The sequence below is a fragment of the Cylas formicarius genome, unplaced genomic scaffold (assembly GCF_029955315.1).
Source record: "Cylas formicarius isolate icCylForm1 unplaced genomic scaffold, icCylForm1.1 PGA_scaffold_6__28_contigs__length_40554024, whole genome shotgun sequence".
NCBI lineage: Eukaryota > Metazoa > Arthropoda > Insecta > Coleoptera > Brentidae > Cylas > Cylas formicarius.
The window spans coordinates 24233916-24255282 of NW_026844347.1; the positions used below are offsets into that span (position 1 = coordinate 24233916).

The window sequence follows — 21367 nt, forward strand, 5'->3', positions numbered from 1 at the left end:
TCGATTTTATTCATAATCATGATGATGATTCTCAAATTGGTAAATGGTGGTAACAATTTTTTTTGTATTTTACCAATATTGCTAAAGTCTATTTATTAATCTTAAAAACGAAATTCGGTCTATTTTTGATATCTTCTGATTTGAAGGCACTATTATTATTTTAAATTTGGTGTTAGTTTCTTGTTTTTAAATTTCAGTAATTTCAACAAAAATTAAGGGTCATTCGCAGTAGTTTATATTTGGATCACTTAGCAAACACTAATATTCGAATTTTTTCAAAAACGATAATTTTTGCAGTTAATGCATACCCTGTTTGCAATGAATATGTCACATTAATTAATCAGCTTTGAGTTCCAAAAGAAGTTAAAAATAAAACCCAAGTAACTTATAAATAAATATAGAAAAAATAAATTTGATCAGATTGTGACATAAATTGGAAATTATAAAATATTTATTAGAGCAACTTTTTAGTGATAACGACGTTAAATTTTAATTATTGGTTAAATCTCGGGATTGCGCACGCTGAATGGACTTTTTCAATTTTTTTTTTCGTAGTAGCTTCATAAGCCCTGTTTTATCAGCATTATATCTCTAGTAGCTATAGGTGTTCAGGGATTATCGGTAAAAGAAAATTACTTTATACTTAGTAAAAAAACCTAGAAACATCATTTTAAATTTAGAGAGGATTTAAAATTTGCCCACTACAATTGCTACTACGTACTGCATTTACTATTTTTGTGACATGCAAGACGTTGATACTTCTTCAGTCACTTGGATATCGCGACGACGTTTATTAAGAATATTGCATAATATACTATTATTATTATCAAATTTGCGGCATTTAATCTTCAAGAAATAGATTAGGTTTTTAATGTGATACTATTCACACCTGCCTTTGTTTCGTTTCTGCAATAGACGCCCTGTGTGTCATCTCTGAAATGCAAAACGCTAAAGCAATATTATTCTCGAAATCATTTGATTTGAAAAAACTCTAACGTGAAGTTGTCAGAAGTCACAAGAAACTACAAAGTACCAACAATTTGGTAAGGTGCGACCGTCAACCAAAACAAACCAACCTGGTATGCTTAAAACTACTGAGTGAATAGTAGCAAAGAAATGGCGATTCTCAGACTCGTCCGGTCGGAAGATGTAAATAATCCTTCACACGGTCGTCGAACCAAAGATCCCCATGGCCGAGCTGCAATTCACGCTTACGAAAGATAAATAAATTTATTTAGAATGTTTTTCTTCTGTTCTTCCGATTTCTATCCGTTCCGTTGATCTTTATAGTTATTGGAAGACCTTAGAGATTTTGGACGTACCTCATTAATTTACTAATACCCTCTTCCCCAAAAATCTTGTTGACTAACCAAAACTAACCAGCAAAAATACAAACAACTAAGGTAATACGTCATAATCTTTTTTTTAATGTTTTTATTTATGTTATAGAAAGCGAGGGATAAAGGTACAGAGCAGATAACAATAAATAAAAAGCAAAAGGACAATTAAATTGTTAAATTTACAATTTGGGTAATGCATTAAATCTGGAACACATTTACAAAATAAGCGAGGATTTAAAAATATTTGTTTATAATATTGGGGTATTTTGTGTTTTTTTCTTAGTTTTTCTAATTTGTTTTTGCCATTAACATTGCCATAAAAAATGTGGAGCCGTTATCAAGAGTTTATAAGCATTCAATGTCAGTCGAGTCAAATAAGTTATTTAATATTTTTGAATAAAGTGATTACTAGGATCTATATTTTACACAATTAGTTTCAGAAGACATCACATTTAATATGTCAGTATTATAAATATTATAGATTTATTATGGGACTTTATGCTAAATAATAATGATTTTAAGATGTCTGCCAATGTCATGAATAAAAAAATTAAATAGTTACTGCAAATAAATAAATAATAAATAAGAACAATAATAATGATTACTGAGCTTACGAGAACGCCATATATTTCTTATTTATGATACATTTATGGAAGTCATAGAGACAAAATTATAAATTGAAGACAACTCCAAAATGTTTCAAACAATAATTAAACAAGAGCACTGCTGTATTTTAGAATTAATATGTTGGAAATTACAAAATTTCTAATTAGCTGACTTGACATAATTTTTATAAGAATATGCTGCAAAAAAATGTTCCTGCGACCCACATGAACCGGTCGATTATCGCCAAATACGAGCGAGTTGTAGGCGGGGCGTAGTCCTTAAACTTTTTAGCGCCGCATGACCATATTCAAATATCAGATAATATTGTCTTTTTTTTATTTCGTATTTACATTGACCTTTATGCCTTGTTTGTTACACATTATTACCCAACGTAAAACAATGTCAGAAAAATTATCCTTTTATTATCCATGGGCGAAAGCTTTGTGTAGTATCCACTCTAAAAAATGCAGATTACGCTTGCAAATGAACCAAGGTATTTAAAACAAAATTGAAAATATAGAAAATTTTCTATTAACCACAAATAAAAGGCCCGAATTTATCAAAAAACTAGAAATGAAACTCTTCATTATGTGAAATTTTGTCCATACTAAAAAAACTATGAAAATTAGACAAAAAAATTGAAAAAAAAAGCCAATAAATGTCGAATACTCTTCAAAAATTATTTACATAGCTGTGATGACTCCGCCACTGTCATCGGATCAGGGCAAAACGATTTATTCCCGGGTTCGTCGCTTGACCTCCCAGGCAGACTCCCACGCGCTGATTCGCCGGCCGGTGTTCAGACTGGACCGTGGAGACCATCTTTTTCTTCTTTTTCGGGTTATTAATATACAGTTTGTCTGCCCCGTCTCCTTATACGCTGTATCTACTTGCGTTGTCTTCGTAAAACGAATATGTGGAGAGAACTCCGAATACCTCGGCGCATTCGCCAATGTCAAGAAATGTCCAATAATAAAGTAATATTATGTACCGTCCTTTAACGTTCGTAGTCGCAACATTACCCCTTTCTACATGCCCTGTATCAACATTAAACTTCAAGGGTGAAAGTAAAGAAATATAAATTGCGCCAATAAATTTCGCATAAAAAAACTAGACCTAATGGCAAAATGTTAAGATGAGATCATAAGAGTAACTTTCTGACTCACTAAATAGTTTATCAACTTAGTCGGTACATTATCTAATTTTGATGACTATAGTAAACTTATGTCAAGCAGTATAAGGCAATATAGAAAAAATGAAAGTGAAATATGCAAGTAACTTAGGGCTTCTCATATATCCGTTTCGTGGATTGGTTTGCAGGAAATAAAATATAAATATATAATAAAGTCTTTAAAACAATTGCCCAGTTGTTTTAATGATACATAATTTATTCCTTATTTCCTTTAAAAATGATTGCCAGCTTTAACTTGACTGTTTGAATTTTTCATGATTTTCAAATGTTTGTCTGTATTTTCTTTTTCAAAATCTACGTAAGAACGGTTTACTCTTTTAAATCCTTTAATTTCTTTTTTTTTCTCCTCTTCTTCGCTCCCTTTTTGGAAGTGTCTAATTGATGCCAGAAAAATAAAAAAAAATTCTCTAAAAGTATAATTCAAAAAATACTCTTTAGCATTTATTTAATAGAATCGCGCACCTTAAAAAGGGTTCAAAAAATAGCCTTGCTTGTCAGAATCCAATTAACCGTTTCCATTTAAAAACAAACAAATGCCGGACATCAAATAACGGGGAGACGATCCAATAAAAACTTATTGTTTCCGTTCTCATGGTGCGGCGTTTTTAGGGAAATAAAATTTCCGCGCTCGGATTCTTTCGTTTCTGTTTTTTCTTTCCTTTCGACGATCGCGCTTAATGATCGGGTAGAATATAGGAAACGTTTACTGCCTATGTTTTAAAGTTCGCAATTACGGTTCGAAAATTATGGAACGGGGCGTTTAAGCGAGTTGAAATTTCGCTTCGTTACGCATGAAAACTGGCTTCGACCATCAACGTTGATTGTTCCGATTCGAATCACCGTATATACGTATCATTCGAGGACTCTTAACTGCATATGGTTGCGGTTCAGCAGTCGAAAACTAGACAATCGTTCGATTATTTCTCAGTATATTTTTCGTCAGTCGCGTGCAATAACACCCTGTAGGGTCAACTATTTGCCGTAAAATTACTTACCTTATTTTTTGTCCTAGATTTGATGTCTGAATAAAAATATAGTGTGTTACATTTGAAAATCTTGATATTTTGTTAATTTGGGACACTCTGTATAAGCTGAGGTGCATCTGTCAAACTGATTTAGTAGTGTCTGTGGTTAAATTTTCGTTGCAATACATGTATCAGTAGCGTCACAACATAATTTTATATAGGGTAATCAAAATATGAAAAAAAAAACACATAACCTCAATTTCGACCTAAACTATACAAAATTCAAATATAAATTTCTTAAGTGACCTTTATTTTAACCAAGGATTCTAAAAATGTCGAAAAATGCAGGGTGTTCCATTTAAAATAACAAAGTTGATGGCGGGGGGACACTTTTCAGACACCCTGTATCAACAAAATTATAATCTTTCACAAGAGTCCAAGAAACTTTTGTAGGAAACTTGTTTTCGGATCTCCCACGGGTTTTCAGATCGTATAGTGTATCGTTTTATTTGGCACACGGTGTACATTATGTTACACAGTGATTTTATTATTTTTCCTATTTAATTTCTTTTTGTCTCTCACTCAGTTCCCCATTCCCTCTAAATCTTTCTCTTTGATTGGTGTGTTACATTTTCAATGTAAATAATAATACTAATAATTAATTTGAAATGCAGAGGCAGAGGTATTCTTAAGTTTGGTTTAAACTATAAAGTCCAATAGTGTTTAATTTAAATAGACACATGGTTCAATATTGAACGCAACTTTTGTCTGAAAACTTTTGCTTGAAACTCATTGGTACGCTGGGAAGGCAAGGAGAAACTTTATTTTAATTGTGTTATATGGTGGTTGTAGAAATGTGTGATCAAAATGAAGGCGGTGCAAAATGGATATTAATTTTTTTTCGAATAATTAAATGAAACTAGGCCGTGCAGTAAATAGAAAAGAATCGTTCCTAAGTTTACGTAAGCGTACAACTAACCAAAACTATTAGTTTATCACTACTATCTCTTACTAAGTTATGCTGTTACTCGTAATCGCAATTTTAGGATCAGTAAAATTTATCCGTAATTGTAATATTCTAAATTTTCTTTGGTTACTGATAATTATTTTTTCAACCATTTGCGAATCTAAGGCACTACTGAATATAACTTCAAATTAACTCATCAACTTCAAAAACTAATGAAATTTAAAATGCCGACAAAGGTCTAGTGGCAGATTTTCTTCAAATCGTTACCACGATCGATGACGGCCAACTTTTAGTTCTAAGCGATAATGGTCGCGTGATAGATATAAATAACGCTACCGACATGCTGTTGGGCAGGAAACGCATCGCTATTCATCATAACCGCATGGGGTAACCGTTAAGTACCTTATCTAACAGAACAAATTTGCTTTTAATACGCGATACAGCTTGACACCTATTAGCTATGTCTTGCCATTGATAGATAAATAGAATAAATCTATGTATCGGGAAGTCACGAACGCCGACTACCATTTTGCACTGAACATGGCAACCGTTTGTTTTACTATCGCGTTGGTGCTTAGTTGCGATTTATATAAACATATATATAAGTTTTTAGATGATCCTTGAGATTTGATCTCTTTTCGCTGACACTCTCGCTGGCTTAGTTGCAGATAATACATTTCTCTCTTCGCATTGTATGTCTATATTTTTCTGATGTCCTGGGTTGTTCTATAAAACACCCCCAGCTTTATATTTATTTTTATTCTTCGGCCAGTTGCCCTTTTGCCGCACACTCCCAATTTTTATCCCTATTCCATCGAATTTGACCCTCGTATGAAGTGTGCTACTTTGTGAAGAATACGTCCTCTAGGTCCTCAGGCTCTTGGATGTCCGCTTCTAGATTTGAGTTTCTTTCGAACGCCAGACATCGGCATAATATTAAAATTTAAAAAATGTTCCAAAAAGAACACAAGCTTAATAGCGTCTTATCAAAGGTTTTAAACTAGGCAATTAAAACGTGCACACCTAAAATGTGGATTCTTATGTAGAATAAAATAAATCAATGCAATGCAATATTTCACATTTATAATAACCAGGTAAATCAGTTAGGACATGTTTATTTAATAGATATTTCATTTAAGCAAGACATGAAATTTTTTGTTGCTATATGTAATTTTATGTGTCCTAATTATCTTCGTTTTCGGAATATAGAGTGTCAGATACGGTAGAAATAAATGCTTTTTTTATTAACTACTCTTGAGCATTTTGTCCGATTTTCATCAAATTTGGCCATGGTCTTTTGGTGTAATCATAGTTAAACTATTGGTTCCAGTGACCAAAACTTGATAACATTTATTTCAATTCTCTAACACGCCATTGAGTTTTAAGAATAAGACTACTATAAGGCCAAACCACTGCCACAAGACGGATAACAGTAAAACAGTGTTAAGTTGTGTCGAGATCTACCCCAATAAGTCAGCGGTAACGCGATGGTTCCGGTTGCCATAAATTCCTAAAAACAATCGAAATACGTTAGACTGCGTATCTCGCTTTCCGCGTTCACATGTCATTTTCGAAAGAACAGCGCGTCTTCTCGTACAAAGAGATGAAACACGATGTGTACGCTGGAATCGTGATTATGTAACCAAGTTTACAGTTATCTGTTTTACCTGCCGATAAATTGTTATGCATTTCACGATTCGTCCTTTTAGACTGCCACACGCCTCCTCTAATCTTGTTTCGGTTGTTGATCAAGATCTTTCATTTTTGGTCATCAGAGTGGGAGTGTTAATTGGGTTTTTATTTTTTGCATCTGTTGGAAGTTACGTCCTAGTACTTCGATGTACTAGGAAATATCTTAAAACACTGTGTGCAAAAAGAAAAGTATAGACCACGCGGTGTAAGAAATAAAACTTGAGCTCTGTCAAATTACTGTTATTATAAAAAAAATATTTTTTATTTCATCTTTCGAACCGAATTTTGAGGACTTTCTCTCAATAGTAGTTGTCGTTCCTGTGATAGTAAGTCTCAAAACTTCAAGTAATTTTGCCTGATTCTGTCTAAATTTAGCGCTTACTTTTAAGTTGAAGAATTGTTCAGTTTCGGTTAGTCTTAGTTAACAACAAGTGATGAAAGATGACGTGCATACTCATGGTGACTGGAAATGGACTTAAAATTTCTTCCCTTATTACTCGACTGAAACCAATAAACTGGTGGAAATGGGAATTTTAATGTAGGTGATGAAACAGGTGCCCTGTGGACACTTGGACTACTAGCAAACCCAGAAAAGAAATAAGTCTTGTCTAAGATAATTTATCCTTAATTTTATATCTTTGTTTTGCTGTTGATTGCTGGTTCCTGCAGTTCCTCGATGCCTTGATGATTCAACATCCTAGAGTTCTTCCAACATACTTTAAAAGTGTATTTCAGATATGTCGCCATTGAAAGATATTTGCTAAGTTTCTGCAATCGATCTATCTAAAATTTCATCACTTTTTATCATACTTGTGGCAGTTAATAAAATGTTTTAGTCCAATGTATACGTAGTTCCAGCTGTATTATTAATCAATAAATATTATGGAAATAGAGTTGGGAAACTGGATTATTGTCCATCCACCTGCTACAATAATTGAGTTTACAAGAAAGCCTGTCGCATCAGCAGACTGTAGATTCATTTCGAGAGCGTAAGAAAAGATATTTCCATTCTTTTTTTTTTTTTGGAAGAACAAATAGTTGCACTAAATGAAGAATGAAATTTTGTAACTAGTTGTTGATAGAGACGAATGGATTAAATAATAAATAGTTTTGCGTAGGTCTTGGGGCTTAATATTACTTAATTGATTAATTAATTAACTTAATTAATTAAATTATTTTTTATAGAGCCGCCGGAAAGTTGGCTTTGGTTTGTCTTCACGTTGCAAATTGCAACGGCTACATTATTCGATGTTGGACACTACCAGAACCTCTATCAACGAACCACAAAGCTGGGGTGTAATTATCCATAGCGATAAAGACATCATTTTTCCCCTTATTAAACTCGATCGTTATTAATTGACGATGAAAATTACAACCGCAATTAGTGCAAGTGTGCAGCAATTAATCCAATAACGAATCGTATCCGTAAAACAACTCTCTAATGAAAACGATTTAAGTATCAGCCCGATTTGCTTTCGACGACAGAATTTTAATTGACGAATAAAATTTGCGAAATTGTATCGTGGAATTTGTCGATTGCAAACGCGCGCGCCTTTGAGCGCAAAAAAATGCTTACAGTTAATGTGCATACTAACCGATTTTTGATTAACGAGTTGAAGATTCGAAATTGACGACTGCGATAAGATCCCGCGAGTGCGCAACTCAAACCGGTTAATTAATCTTCAGATTGATGTGTTATTTTGCGCGTCGCTCTAGAAAATGTGACGTTTCAGTTCGCTGTACGTGCCTTGCAGAGTTTTTCTTAATATGTCTTGTAATATTAGGAATGTCTCTCAAGTATAGAGAATGCAGTGAAGTGAAAAGTAATCACGCCAGATTTTTACCTTGTAACCTCAAAGAAATACATGCATTTTTACAGGGTGTTCAAACAAATCAAATCAGAAAAATTTAAGGGAGTCATTCCTCATCCAAAAAAATGGTATTAATTAAATTTAAAAATAGAGGTAGATTCTTAGATAAAAAATGAAAACCTTATCTTTTCGCCATATTTGTTGCGCGGTATCTCCCCGGTTCGATACGCGAAACGGATAAAAAAAGTCCATATCTGCGAATGTAAAAAACATGTTTGGATAAGGATTTCGGTGGTATGGCCCATTCAATCTTTTGTTTCTATTATGTCGGATTGGTGTGACATAGGTACATGACCAACTGCGTCCATAATACTGATTTCAATCTAATTTTTCCAATTTTCGTACCACTATTGAAATCTGTTTTCACAACACACAATAACGCGTTTTACCACAAACCGAACCTCAATTTTACGTACTCGACGCGCGTTTCGCCAACCAAGTTGGCATCTTCAGGAGAAGATTAAAACTCCTGAAGATGCCAAGTCGAGTACGTAAAATTGAGTTTCGGTTTGTGGTAAAACGCGTTATTGTGTGTTAGTGCAGTGCCGAAGGTTCCAGTCAAGAGTTTGACTGTTTTCACAAACCACCGATTATTTTGACTTACGCTGTATCATTTCCACAATGATTATCTACAATTTTTAAGGTGATTTATTGGTAATTTTAATTATTAAAAAACTGGTGAAGATATTAAAAATCAATGGAACTTAATTTATAGTTCTAATAGACAAAAGTGTCACCTGATTCCAAATTTTCAAAAAGATGCGGTGTAAGTTTTTCACTCTGTGTAATAAAAACTTCCTTTTTTAGTATTGTATATTCTGACTTCTGGAATCTTCAATTTTTTTTATCATAAAGGATAATCAACGTCGGCTCAAATGCAGATTTTAAAAGTTAAAATAAAAACAAATGGAAAGAGTGAAAACTGTTTTTTCCTAAGTATCTTTCGTTAATTTCCTTTCAATATAGCAATGCTAAGTAAAATAGTGGACTCTTATTAACTTTACTAACTGGCATGACTAGCACATGGAGGACAGAAGAACAAGTCAGGGAGCAAAATGATGTAAGTCGAACTAGAAGTATAATCACGAGACGTGATCAAGGGGCACTGATAAGGAACGGAGGACTCCTAAAATCTTGACACCAAATGTCGTACACCGATTGTGCATGTACACGAAAGGAAAATCTAGAGCTGCTGACATTTTGCAGGCCGTATTCCCAGATAACCGACTTGGTATCATAACAATGTTATAATATTCTTCACCTTATACCCATACAAATGTAAGTATCCATCCATCCATTGTGTCCAAATTCCATTTCAATTTGCACAAAATTCAGATTTTGTAGAAAATTATTAAAAAATTCTCTCCTTTTCAATCTCGAACTCGATAGGCTGAATCGCTTTGATCGTAGTCGATTAAGGACGATAATCTGGCGTAGATGGGAGTTAACCGTCATGAACGCCTCAACTCAAACACAGATTAACCGATAATTAGCTCATCCGAGATTCGTTTTAGTACAAACATAAACCGACAAGAATCAAATCTAATAAATGCTATTAAGAGGCACGTACAGTTAATATTAATGAACTAACGCATACCTTTAGGTTTTATGTACTGTAATGTATGTTATTATATTGCCGTTCGTATTACGTACGGACATATTGCTTACCTATGCTAAACTTAACGGTTCGCGGGGCTTTTTCTTGCGGCATGAACTAAGCGTGTCAGAAGTCAAGGGTGAAATCAGGAAGCAGTAAAACCGGTACGCATGCAAGTAATAAGTTTTGTTTTATGAGCAAGGTGCGTTTTGGCTCTGTACGCTTGATGTCAAAATGCATTATTTGAAAGCGATATTTTACGACATTTAACCCGGATTTCAAACAACTGAACCCTCACCATGTATCTTTTTGTTTCAGCGCCCACCCTAAACGACGAACAGAGCACTGAAATTGAATACTATCCGGGTAAGTATTAACTTTTTTTTGTATTTGTTTAAGACTCTTATTACTTGTTATTTCAAACCAGATGTAAAAGTTATGAGGGGCTTTTTGCACCTCTTTTGAAATTTCCCCTTATATCAATTTATTTTTTATTAACGTCTTTTGACGTAATTTTCGGGATGTTATTTTAAAACCAAACTTTTTAAGTTTTTGTTAAGTTTTGTTTTGTTGACATTATGTCAAAGGGTGTTTTCATTACGCTTTATTTGGCCACTGGTACGTAAGGCAATTGATACAAATAAAATTGTAACAAAATGGCTTCTTGATGGGAAGGTTCTGCAACATTCTATCTTCCTCCAGAGGCGACATTCTTGATATAACTTGAAGTAATAACAGTAAACGGTCACCCCTCATCCTCATCATCATCGGATGCATCCGGCCTAGGTACCTGCCTAAATTGCCGTGTCCTTTTCTTAATTTCACTTAATATAAATCCGTATTTATCCACAAAACCCTTCAAGGGATCGCAACAATTTGCAAAGACTTCCTCACAGTGCAAACTATTAACTTCACAACATGTTCACGTTAAAAGGTTAAGTTAGCTTTATTGAAATTGAAAATGTAATGTTAAATGTTTTAAGATGCAGGAGAATACTGAATCATGAACTTCTAAGCAGACTTCCTTTAAATTTTGAAACCACGGCCCAGTTAAATCGTAATTTTCTTCAAGCCATAACTTACTTATCAGTTCTGAATAGCCTTTCAGGGATATATTATTTTAAAAGTTCTCTAATATCATATCCGATATCAGCCATCATCCGATATCATATCACATACAGTTTTACCTTCAAAACCCAAAATATTTATTATTGGGTACCATAAACGGGAGGAATTCTAAACAGTTCTAGAAGGAAGCGCTCTTCTGACTTCAGACATTAAGCTACATTTAAACTGCGATCTCAACTCATTTTTTTCCCGTAAAAGGAATGGGATATGGGCATATTTTGAGTGCCGAAATCATCGAGTTTGTTTTAAAACAGCTTATTTCTGGTGGGTTGCGGTTCTTCTGGTATTAACTAAATTAACCTTGACTGTAGGTTTTGCATCTATTTTACAGTTGCTGACGCAACGGGTTGCTACTACAATTTTCAACACTATGACGAGGGTGATAGAATAATCACAAACGAGCCATGTCTCAACTGCACGTGTCACAACCGCATGCTTATGTGCTACCTCAGGGTATGTCCTTTTACCAAAGCTATAGGCGCAGATTGCAAGGTGGAGAAACGGCCTGACCAATGCTGTCCCGTTATAACATGCCCGGAAGGTATGTCGGTTTGTAAAAATTTTCTGAAAGTGGAACTAATTGAGCACTTTAAACCAGTACCGGTTCAATTGGTGACTTCAACAGTACCGTCAACTGCCTTGGGACACTTGAACGAATACGGATGCTCTATCAACAATCTTTTCTACTCGGATGGTGCGAGGGTCCCCTCCAACCCCAACAACCCTTGCGAACTCTGCTACTGCATACGAAACAAAACCGCCTGCGTGATCCAACAATGTACATTGGAAGTTGAAGGTTGTCGTCCTGTTTTCCAAGAAGGTGTTTGTTGTCCAGTTCGATACAATTGCGGTAAGTTACTTTTCCCATGTGTTTTGCTGGTCACTAAGTTTTACCTTTTCAGAACATCCGGACTATCTGGAAGGACCCACAACTCCCCTTATAACATCAACCACTACAACGACGACAACACTGGCACCTACGACCACTTTGGCACCTAGCGATTGTATATACCATGATCAAATATACGCAGATGGCTCGCTAGTTAAAAAAGATGTCCCGTGCGAAAAATGTTACTGCATGAGAGGCGACATAGTCTGTGCCGTGCAAGAATGTGGTCCAACGCCATTAGACAAAGTCAACTGCACAGCTCTACCAGTCCGTGAAGGTCAATGTTGTCCAGATACTTATGACTGCGAGAACGTAATCGAAGAAGAACTGACTACCCTTTCTTCGTACGAGCCTCCGACCACCCAGCCGACTTTACCTAATGTTTTAGAACAAGAGACTGAAATTCCTCCAAAACCACAAGTGGAAATTCAAGATAGGCACAAACCTGACGGACCTACTGCTGAACCTGTCACCGAAGAGGCCACTAAAGCTACAGAATTCACTTCGTCTTCACCTGAACAAGCAATAACTAAGATATCGCCGGATACGGAACCTAGTAAGGTGGCAGACACTACTGAAATTCCCAGCGACTCACAGCAAGGTGTTACCAAACCCGAAGCACAAATAACTGAAAAATCTCCCGCTGAAACCGAATTGCCGCAAGTGACAGAAGAAATTCCGTCTGAAGTTACCAAACCGCCTAAAGAGTCTACTGATGTTTCGGAAACGGAAAAATCGGAAGTGACACCTGCGGAAGAAATCACTAAAAAAGCAGAAAGTCCGGAGGCATCAACGGCGGTCGCAGAAGAAGATTCTTCCAAACCAGCGGTTACTGAGGTTCCGAAAGAGGATACTGAAGCTCCAATTGAATCAATCACCGCCAGAATTACAGAAGCTATTGATTCAGTTACCGCCAGGGTTACAGAAGCCATTGAGTCTATAACGTCGTCCATAAGTGGAAGCAGCACTGAACCAGAAGTTCAAGAGGAGCTAACGAAGAAACCCGAAGAGGAAGGTAAAGGTACCGAAGAAATTCCAGCCGAAGAAAGTAGCACTAAACTACCTGAAGAAGAACTTCAGTTCCCTACACACCCGTCAGCAATAGAAAAAGAAACGGATAAGGTACAGGAGGAAGCAGTGCCTACCGAATCTGAAAAAGAAAAGCCAGAGAAGGAGACAACAGAAAAAATATCAGAAGACGAATCCGTCACGGAGCCCTCGAAGGAATACGAAGAAACAGAGAAGGCAACTGAAGCTCCTGAAACTTCCGAGGATTCGACCGAAGCTAAATCTTCTGAGGCTACCGTATCCGAAGGAAAAGAAGTAGAAATCGTATCTGCCATAACTACTGAGACTCCAGATGAGGAACAGACTAAACAAACCGCTAAAGCAGAGGAAACCGAAGGAGGAGAAGAACAACCGGAAACTACCAAACTACCGGAGACATCTTCTCCATCAAGCGAAGAAAAATCACCGGCTACAGAGACCGAGCAAGAAGCTATCACAGAAGAACCCATTATTTCCAAGGAATGTGGAGAACAAGAATGCGCAAGGCCAACTTCTGGGAAGAAGACAGAAAAAGAACCGACTATTCCAAAAGAGAGTACAGATTTGCCACCGAAAGCAGATACAACGTCGATACCGGAAGTAGAAATTAGAATTAAAGATAAAGAAGAGCCCGAAGAGACATCTGAACACCTCCCTGAAGTGACTCAACGAACTTTGGAAACGGAGACAGAAGAAGAAATGGTCGTAATTACAGAATTGCCCAAGAAGACTGAAATGCCTGTAGCCATGGATCATATTTCTGAAAGTCTAAAACCTCAAGAAAAACCAAAGGAATCAACTGAACTTCTAGAGGTAACGGAAACACCTGAAACAGCTGTTACACTTGGAGAAAAACAAACACCTGAAGCAGAATTAGCTCAAGTTACCGAAGCGGAAATATTTAAATCTACCGAGAAGCCTAGTGAGGTCGAAATAGAACCAACCGCCACACAAGGTGTAATGGTAGAAGAACATACTGAGCCTCCAAAAGGGACGGAACCTTTAGCAACGGAAGTTGCTAAATCCGATATTACAGAAAAGCCAATAGAAGTACAGACGCCATCATCGGAATTGCCGTCGGAAGCTGAAGAACAAACCGAAGCTACCATCTCACAAAAACCAACTGAAATCGGTCAGGTTGATTCTACGACACAGTTACCCGAATTGGAAAGTTCTACAGAAACTGGAAAACCCGAAGAGGAACCATCATCGCCTGGAGTAACGGAAACTTTACCCAAAGAACCCTCAGAGTTACCTACTAAGGTTCCTGAAATCCTTGAAACAACACAAGTACCTCTTAAAAATGTAGAAGCTACAAAGAGCCCTTCGGATGAAGTTTCGGAAGCCGCAACGAAACAGTCACTTGCAGAAACGACAACTGTTGTTGTTGAAGAGGCGACTGAAGAACCGAAATCTGAAGAGAATGAAATAGCTCCACATGAAAGTAAAGAAACGTCTACAAAGAAACATGATGACGAAACTGTCGCCCCTGAGCTTATAACTAGAGTAACTCCTGAAGAACCTCAAATTGTTACCGAAAGCGAATTAAGTACGGCAGTTAAAGATGTGACCCAAAAAACAATCGTTCCTGAAGGGTGCGCATCGGCTACTGATTGTGCCTCACAGACAGAAGCCCCACAAGATATTGAAATGTCAACTAAACCTATCTCAAAAGAAACACTTAGTCCTGAAAATGAGACTGAAAGCAACAAAATCCCGGAGACTGAAGAAACGAACGCCATACCCGAAGGTCCAGAACAAACTGTTACCTCTACTGCTACTGAGTCGCCGGTGACCCAACTAATTGAACTTGAACCTTTAACAAGAGTTACTCAACAACCGGAAGAAGAAAGCTCCGGTGAAAAATCGAGTGAAGAGTCGTCAAGTTCTGAAGAAGAACTGGAGGAAGGTAGCGGAGCGAGTGAAGAACCTCCATCTGAAGTCTCTAAAGCAACCAGCCCCACTCAACAGTCTATCACACAAAAAGCTGAAGTCGAAACCGAGGCCCAAGAAGAAGAATTTTCCAGTGCAAGTCCACAGAAACCTACAACAGACATTAGCGACTTGTCAAAATCTACTGAATCTGCTTTGCCAGCATTCACCGCAGATAATGGAACAGAAATTTCTTCAGTTAGTAGCGTAGAAATCACCACAGTTAGTAGTTCTGAGCTCATCACAATTAGTAGTGATCAAGTTATCGGTGAATCTGAAACTGTACCCTTCGAGAAACAGCAAACGGAACAACCCGAACGGGAAATTCCAGGTGAAGGAAGTTGTTTGGTTGACGGACAAACATATAGAAACAACAGTAGCGTACCTCCTATCAATCACTGTCAAGTGTCGTGCTTATGTTTAAGTTCAATTTTGAAGTGTGAGTCTATAGATTGCCCACCGCCACCATCACTTGTTCAAAATTGCATGCCAATTTTCTCTACGCCCGAGAGTTGTTGTCCAACGTACAGTTGCAGTAAGTTCATGTGATTACATTACTTTATGAATTTATTTAATTGGTCTTTTCTTTTAGCTGGACCTGAGGCTACGAGTATGGAATCTGACAGTCACATTATAGAAACCACAAGTAGTCCGACTGAAAAAGCAGCAACTATAAGAACATCAATATCGGAAACTGACACTACAAGTGCTGAAATACAAGTTACACAACAACCAGAAGCACTAACAGAAGCTCCAACAGAATCCAGTTCGCATATACCCAAAAAATCAGCTGACGAAAACGAAATTGAACGAGAGATAACCGAGGCACCGATAGTAATTGAGAGGTGTGATGGAGCAGGTTGCAAACCTACACCAAGCCGACCGGAGATTACCACAGAACATGAAGATAGCAAGAAACAGGAAACCGAATCTGTCCCAACGGAAGAATCAATACCATCTGATTTGCCAGAAACACAAACCGACAAAACTACAGGGCTTCCTGAGAGTATAACAAAAGAGCAACTTCCATCAGAACAGCCTCAAACTGAAAGTTCAGTTCCCTTCAGAGAGACAGAATCCTTTACTAATGATACACAAATCCAAATAACAACACAGCGCTCAGCAGAGGAGGGTACGGAGCCGGAAGAAACTACAAAGGTTGGTGTAGCTATATTGCCAACTAAACTTTTGCCAACAGAGGTTACCACTGAAGCACAATCTGAAGAGGATACAAAAGAAACAGAAAACTTACCAGAAATCGAACCAACAACTCAAGTTCCTTCCCACTATACTGAGAAAACTGCAATATCTGATAAAGAAGTGGCGACAGTACCTAGTGAACAGGAGTCAACATTAGCAGGTACTGAAGAACCTGAGCAAGTTAGTGATGCTGAGGTTACTACGCAGGCGTCTCTGCCAGAAGTACCTTCCATTACATCTGAAGAAGAGCCTGTGGATAAAATTCAGGTCACTGATGTCAGCATACCTGGCGAAGAGGTGGAGTCGGTAACCCAAACCTTACCGATTACTAAAGAACCAGAGGAGGAAGAAGGTCCAAAATTAACAACTAAATTACCTGAAGAAACCGTACCAGAACAAAGGCAAACTACCATGCAGCCGGAACTTGAAGAAGTGCCTATTACAACACCAAAAGAGGTTACTGATCAACCTTCTGCCACAAGTCTCCCAGGCAAGGAACAATCGGAAGCTTTACCTATCAGGCCTTCAACAGAAAAGACAGAATTGCCTCAAATTTCGGACAAAGAAACTACGACAATACATGAAATAGGCACAGAAACTGATGTTCTTGAATTAACTACCCCACTTCCGGAATCAGTTACAAAGAAACATATCGAATCGGAATCTCATGTCACCGAATCAACACCAGAACAACCTGAAGTAACTTCCCAATCGGAAATTGAGAGAGCTTCAACGGAATCGAGGAAACCAGATGTTGAGATCGCCACTGAAACAGTACAACCCGAAAGTTCTTCAGCTGGAGCTGATGTAGGTAATGAAATTGAAGCAACAGCAACAACCGAAGAAAAACTTCCACCGGAGGTTGTCGAGAGTGAAAGTGGAGGAACCGAAAAACCGACAAGAACCTCGCAATTACCCGAAGTAACATCACCCAAGGAACAAGTGTCAACTGAGTCAGAAGCGATATTACCTTTCGGAGAGGAACAGCAACCAGTAGTCACTACACAGCCATCGGAAGAACAACCGGAAACAGAACTTGCTGGTGAAATTGTAACTGTAAAGCCATACACCGCCGAGGTCATTACAGAACCTGAACAATTGTCTACCGAACCAGTAGTAGGAGAAGTAACCGCTGTAACGGAGGCTGAAATCGAGCAAGACGAGACTGCAAAGCCAGTGAAGGAAGAGGAAGCTCATGAAAGTACTACGACACCTCTATTGCCGAAAGAACCAGTGTCGATACCAGCACAAGTTACAAGTCAACCTGAAGAAACCAGTGGGGCTACAGAGGAACCAACAATCTTGTCAAACTTTACACCCGAAGTTTCGTTTGGAGAACCTTCAGAAACTGAGCAACCTACCCAAACTAATGAACCATCTGAAGAACCGCAGGTAACAGAACAAATTACCCAAGATACTGAGAAACCAAAAACAGGAACCGAGAAGCCAACGGAAATAACTGGAGCAACAGAAACCGAATTACCGTCATTGTCAGAGGATGTATCTACCGGACCGGAAGAAGTAAATAAAACAGAACTGTCGGTTACTGAACAAGGAATTGAAGCCCAAACTGTAGAACCCGGAACTGAGTATTCTCCAGTAACTGCGGCAGAACCGGTTGCAACGGAACGAGTTCAAGAGGTAACAACAGTGGAGAGTGAGGAGGCTGGAGTAGAGACGGAAAAACCAAGTGATAAGGAATACGTTACTCCGTCACAAGTTCAGCCGGCTACAGAAATTCCAACAAAAGAAATTCAATTGCCATCTTTAGCAGAGTCTGATAAGGACGGTGTTACTAGTGCACCGGTAGATATTGAAAAAGAAGGAACGACTTTGGTTGCGATCCCGGATATACCGGGAACTGTAACGCCACAAAGCGAAAGTGGACTCGAAACGCAGACGACCGGAATTCCTGAGGTGCCTGCTGAAAAAATAACTAGTAAACCAATAGAGGCATCAAATAAATCTGAAGAATTTTCTAAACCAGCGGAAACTATTACCACACTTTCTCCTGATTTTGAAAGTTCAGTCTCGACGGAAGTTTCCAATGCGTCACAGCCTGAGTTATACACTTCTGGACCAAGTATCGAAATATCAACTCAACCTGCAGTAGAGGGTGAACTATCCACTTCAGTACCTCTATCTACAGAACCATCCTCTACGGCAGTACCAGTAACGACTACTAAATATCCACCTGCACAAATACCTGGCGAACAAGTACCAACGGCACCCGATTACCAAGAACCCGAAGCTGAATACGAGGATGAAGATCAGAATACGTTCGGTCCCGGCACGTGCAGATATGGCGGCAAAGTCTACGTGTCGGCGCAACAAATACCACGAGACGATCCATGTGATTTTTGCTTCTGCTTCAGGAGCGACATCATTTGCCTACAACAGAGCTGTCCGCCGCCTATACCCAGATGCCATGAGGAACCGATCAGAGGTTTTTGCTGTCCAAGATATGAGTGTCCAGTTTCGATGGCAGTTTCTGTCAATTTGACAACGTCAACGACCACCACTACCACCACGCTTCCTCCACACTTTTTACATCACGCATATAAAGGTAGGGCGACCAAGACAGGTTGCCAAATACAGAAGAGAGCGTATAAAGTTGGAGAAGTGATCGAATCGACGTCTGGGCCTTGCCTGCACTGCACGTAAGTACAATTTTGGTTTCTTTGGTATTATGACAAGACCATTTGAGACACGTTTAGCTCGGTGTTACTATTAGTGTTCGCAGAAGGTATACGCGAATTTCTTCGGTCGATTACTATTTTGCTCCCGTGCAAATCATCCTGCACACAATGTTCCGAATAGAATACATGATAAGATATAATTCAATGGCAAAAGGGCGAAAACTTTTTAAAGCTTTGTGGAAATAACCAATGACCCGCTTGGATTTTTAACAAAAAAACCTTTTTTGCTAATTCTTGTATCTGTAGCGGCATTCTTAATAATGTTCAATTTTATTGTGGCTATTGCAAATTCGCTACTACGTTATTTAACAACTTGTCAAATTTTCTTGATGGCTTGTCTTCATCTTGTACGGCGTGCATTCATTTAATAATTGTAATGACGCAATCACACATCGCTATGGCTCAATAGCCACAAAAATACAAAGTATGCCCACGTCTCGAATCATTTATTAACACCAGGAAGTGTACATTCTGGTTTACAAGTAAGATCAAAATAGGTCTTTAGAAAAAATAAAAGTTTGATTCTTCATTTGTGGGACATGCGCTTTAATGTTTTCGTAATTAGAAAAGTAATATTAGAAATGCGTTACTAATTTCAGGTGCGGTGGTGACGGCCAAATGAAATGTGATCCTAAACCATGCAGTCCGGAACCCATGTTGAGGCAAATGATAGCTGCAGCCACGTCAAAGCGAAGAAGATGAGTGAATTAACCGTGTAAAATAGTGACATAAACTACGTCAACCAACAAACTAACAAAAAAAAAACGAAAGTGATATTGCAGACAATTTATTTTAATTGAAGTTTAGTCCCAAGCTTAAGGAAATGTTTTCTCGGGTGCCAAAAAAAAAATGGACAATTTAGGTATTGTGCCTTTTAACGATATACAGAGATGTGCGATTTTTAATGATGAATAACGAATACGGCAACAGAGTATACATTGGAATAGATTCACCACGTATATTTTCAATGGTTTATTGTACAGCATTTGTGTATAAAAAAAATTTGTTCTAGCTTTGGCCGATTTGATAAAGAAAAATGGCTTTATCGAATTGTGTAATAGTAGTTTAACACGATGATATACGTTTTTTAAGTTGTAAAATAGCTTTTAAATATTCCCAAGAAATGCGAGAAGCACCGAAAATCTTATCGTATTTACCCAGTCTTCTGCGGTTTACTTAAACCTTAAATTGAAAATAAATACGCGGTGGGGCTATTTTCGATTACACCCTGTACATACAAGAGGCGACCTATTTGAAGGCCGAAGATGCAATTTGTATACTCGAATATTACCAGTGGCGGGCGCGGGGAATAAAATTTCAGTAAACTAAAGAATACTAAGACCGCAATCAATCCTCAAACAATTGAGCGTGACGCCAAACGCCAACCCATAATAATATGACTGAATCTTTTTATACTTTTGTAAATGTATATTTACTGGAAATTTCTCTCGGAGTGTGTTACTTTTCTTGTAAGCTAGCAAACTATATCGCGCTAGTAGTATTTACGGTAATTTGTGTTGCGTATCCCTCCCTAATCGAGATCTAGGTTGTTTGACCGGCAGAACAGCACCGTCGAATTGTAGAGAATTTTCGCAGGCCTTAGTGATAAGTTAAGCGATTTCGGAATCGTTTGGGTTTCTGCTGCTTGAACGCCTAGATCGGACCCTGTATATTAACGGATGCTCAATATTATATAGTTTTTTAGGTAAGATATGTAGTATTTATCAATAATAAATAAATTATGTAAATTGCGAATGTTTTGTTTTTGAGACGTCAGAAGTATTTTTATCAAGTCATTTGATGCAGCTCTTGATAAAATAAAGCGAGATTTGCACGTGCTGAGTATAATAAAAATGAAACTCGAACTATATTGCTTTAGGCAAAGATAAGCTACGTTACCTTAAATACTGATCATTCTGAAACCTACGGGGTGCTGTAGGAATATTGGATTATTTATAGACAGGAATTTACGATTCGATTATGACATTATTTCACAGATGTTTGGCCTGCACTCACGAAAAAAGAAAAACTTAGTTAGCGGCCGTTGCCTGAAATTTTGCTGTAGTTTGCGTATATTTGATCACATACCTGAAACCTTCAGTCAGCGAGAAGCGTGTTCGAGCACAACTCTTACTTGGGGTTCACAAGAAAGTTACTCATAAGGAGCCGCCACAGTTGCACAAGAATCGGTTTGCCGTCCCCAGGCACAATGCCGCTCTTTTGTAGCGAAGTATTATAAATA

The 21367-nt window shown here is 37.7% G+C and overlaps 1 protein-coding gene across 4 annotated transcripts in view; it reads left to right on the plus strand.

The window, feature by feature from the left end:
- The window catches only part of LOC132703297 (titin-like), a 91332-nt gene extending 70460 nt beyond the window's left edge, over positions 1–20872 (plus strand). For 3 of the 4 annotated variants that reach the window (XM_060672457.1, XM_060672456.1, XM_060672455.1), the window contains 6 exons: positions 10549–10596; positions 11690–11899; positions 11957–12208; positions 12261–15761; positions 15819–19086; positions 19725–20872. In XM_060672457.1, coding sequence (XP_060528440.1) covers positions 10549–10596; positions 11690–11899; positions 11957–12208; positions 12261–15761; positions 15819–19086; positions 19725–19827 — 7382 coding nt within the window. In that variant the 3' untranslated portion in view covers positions 19828–20872. Of the gene's footprint in view, positions 1–9779; positions 9912–10548; positions 10597–11689; positions 11900–11956; positions 12209–12260; positions 15762–15818; positions 19087–19724 lie in introns of those variants that run through there. The other variant, XM_060672458.1, reaches the window with a different exon arrangement.
- The last annotated feature ends 495 nt before the right edge of the window (positions 20873–21367 follow it).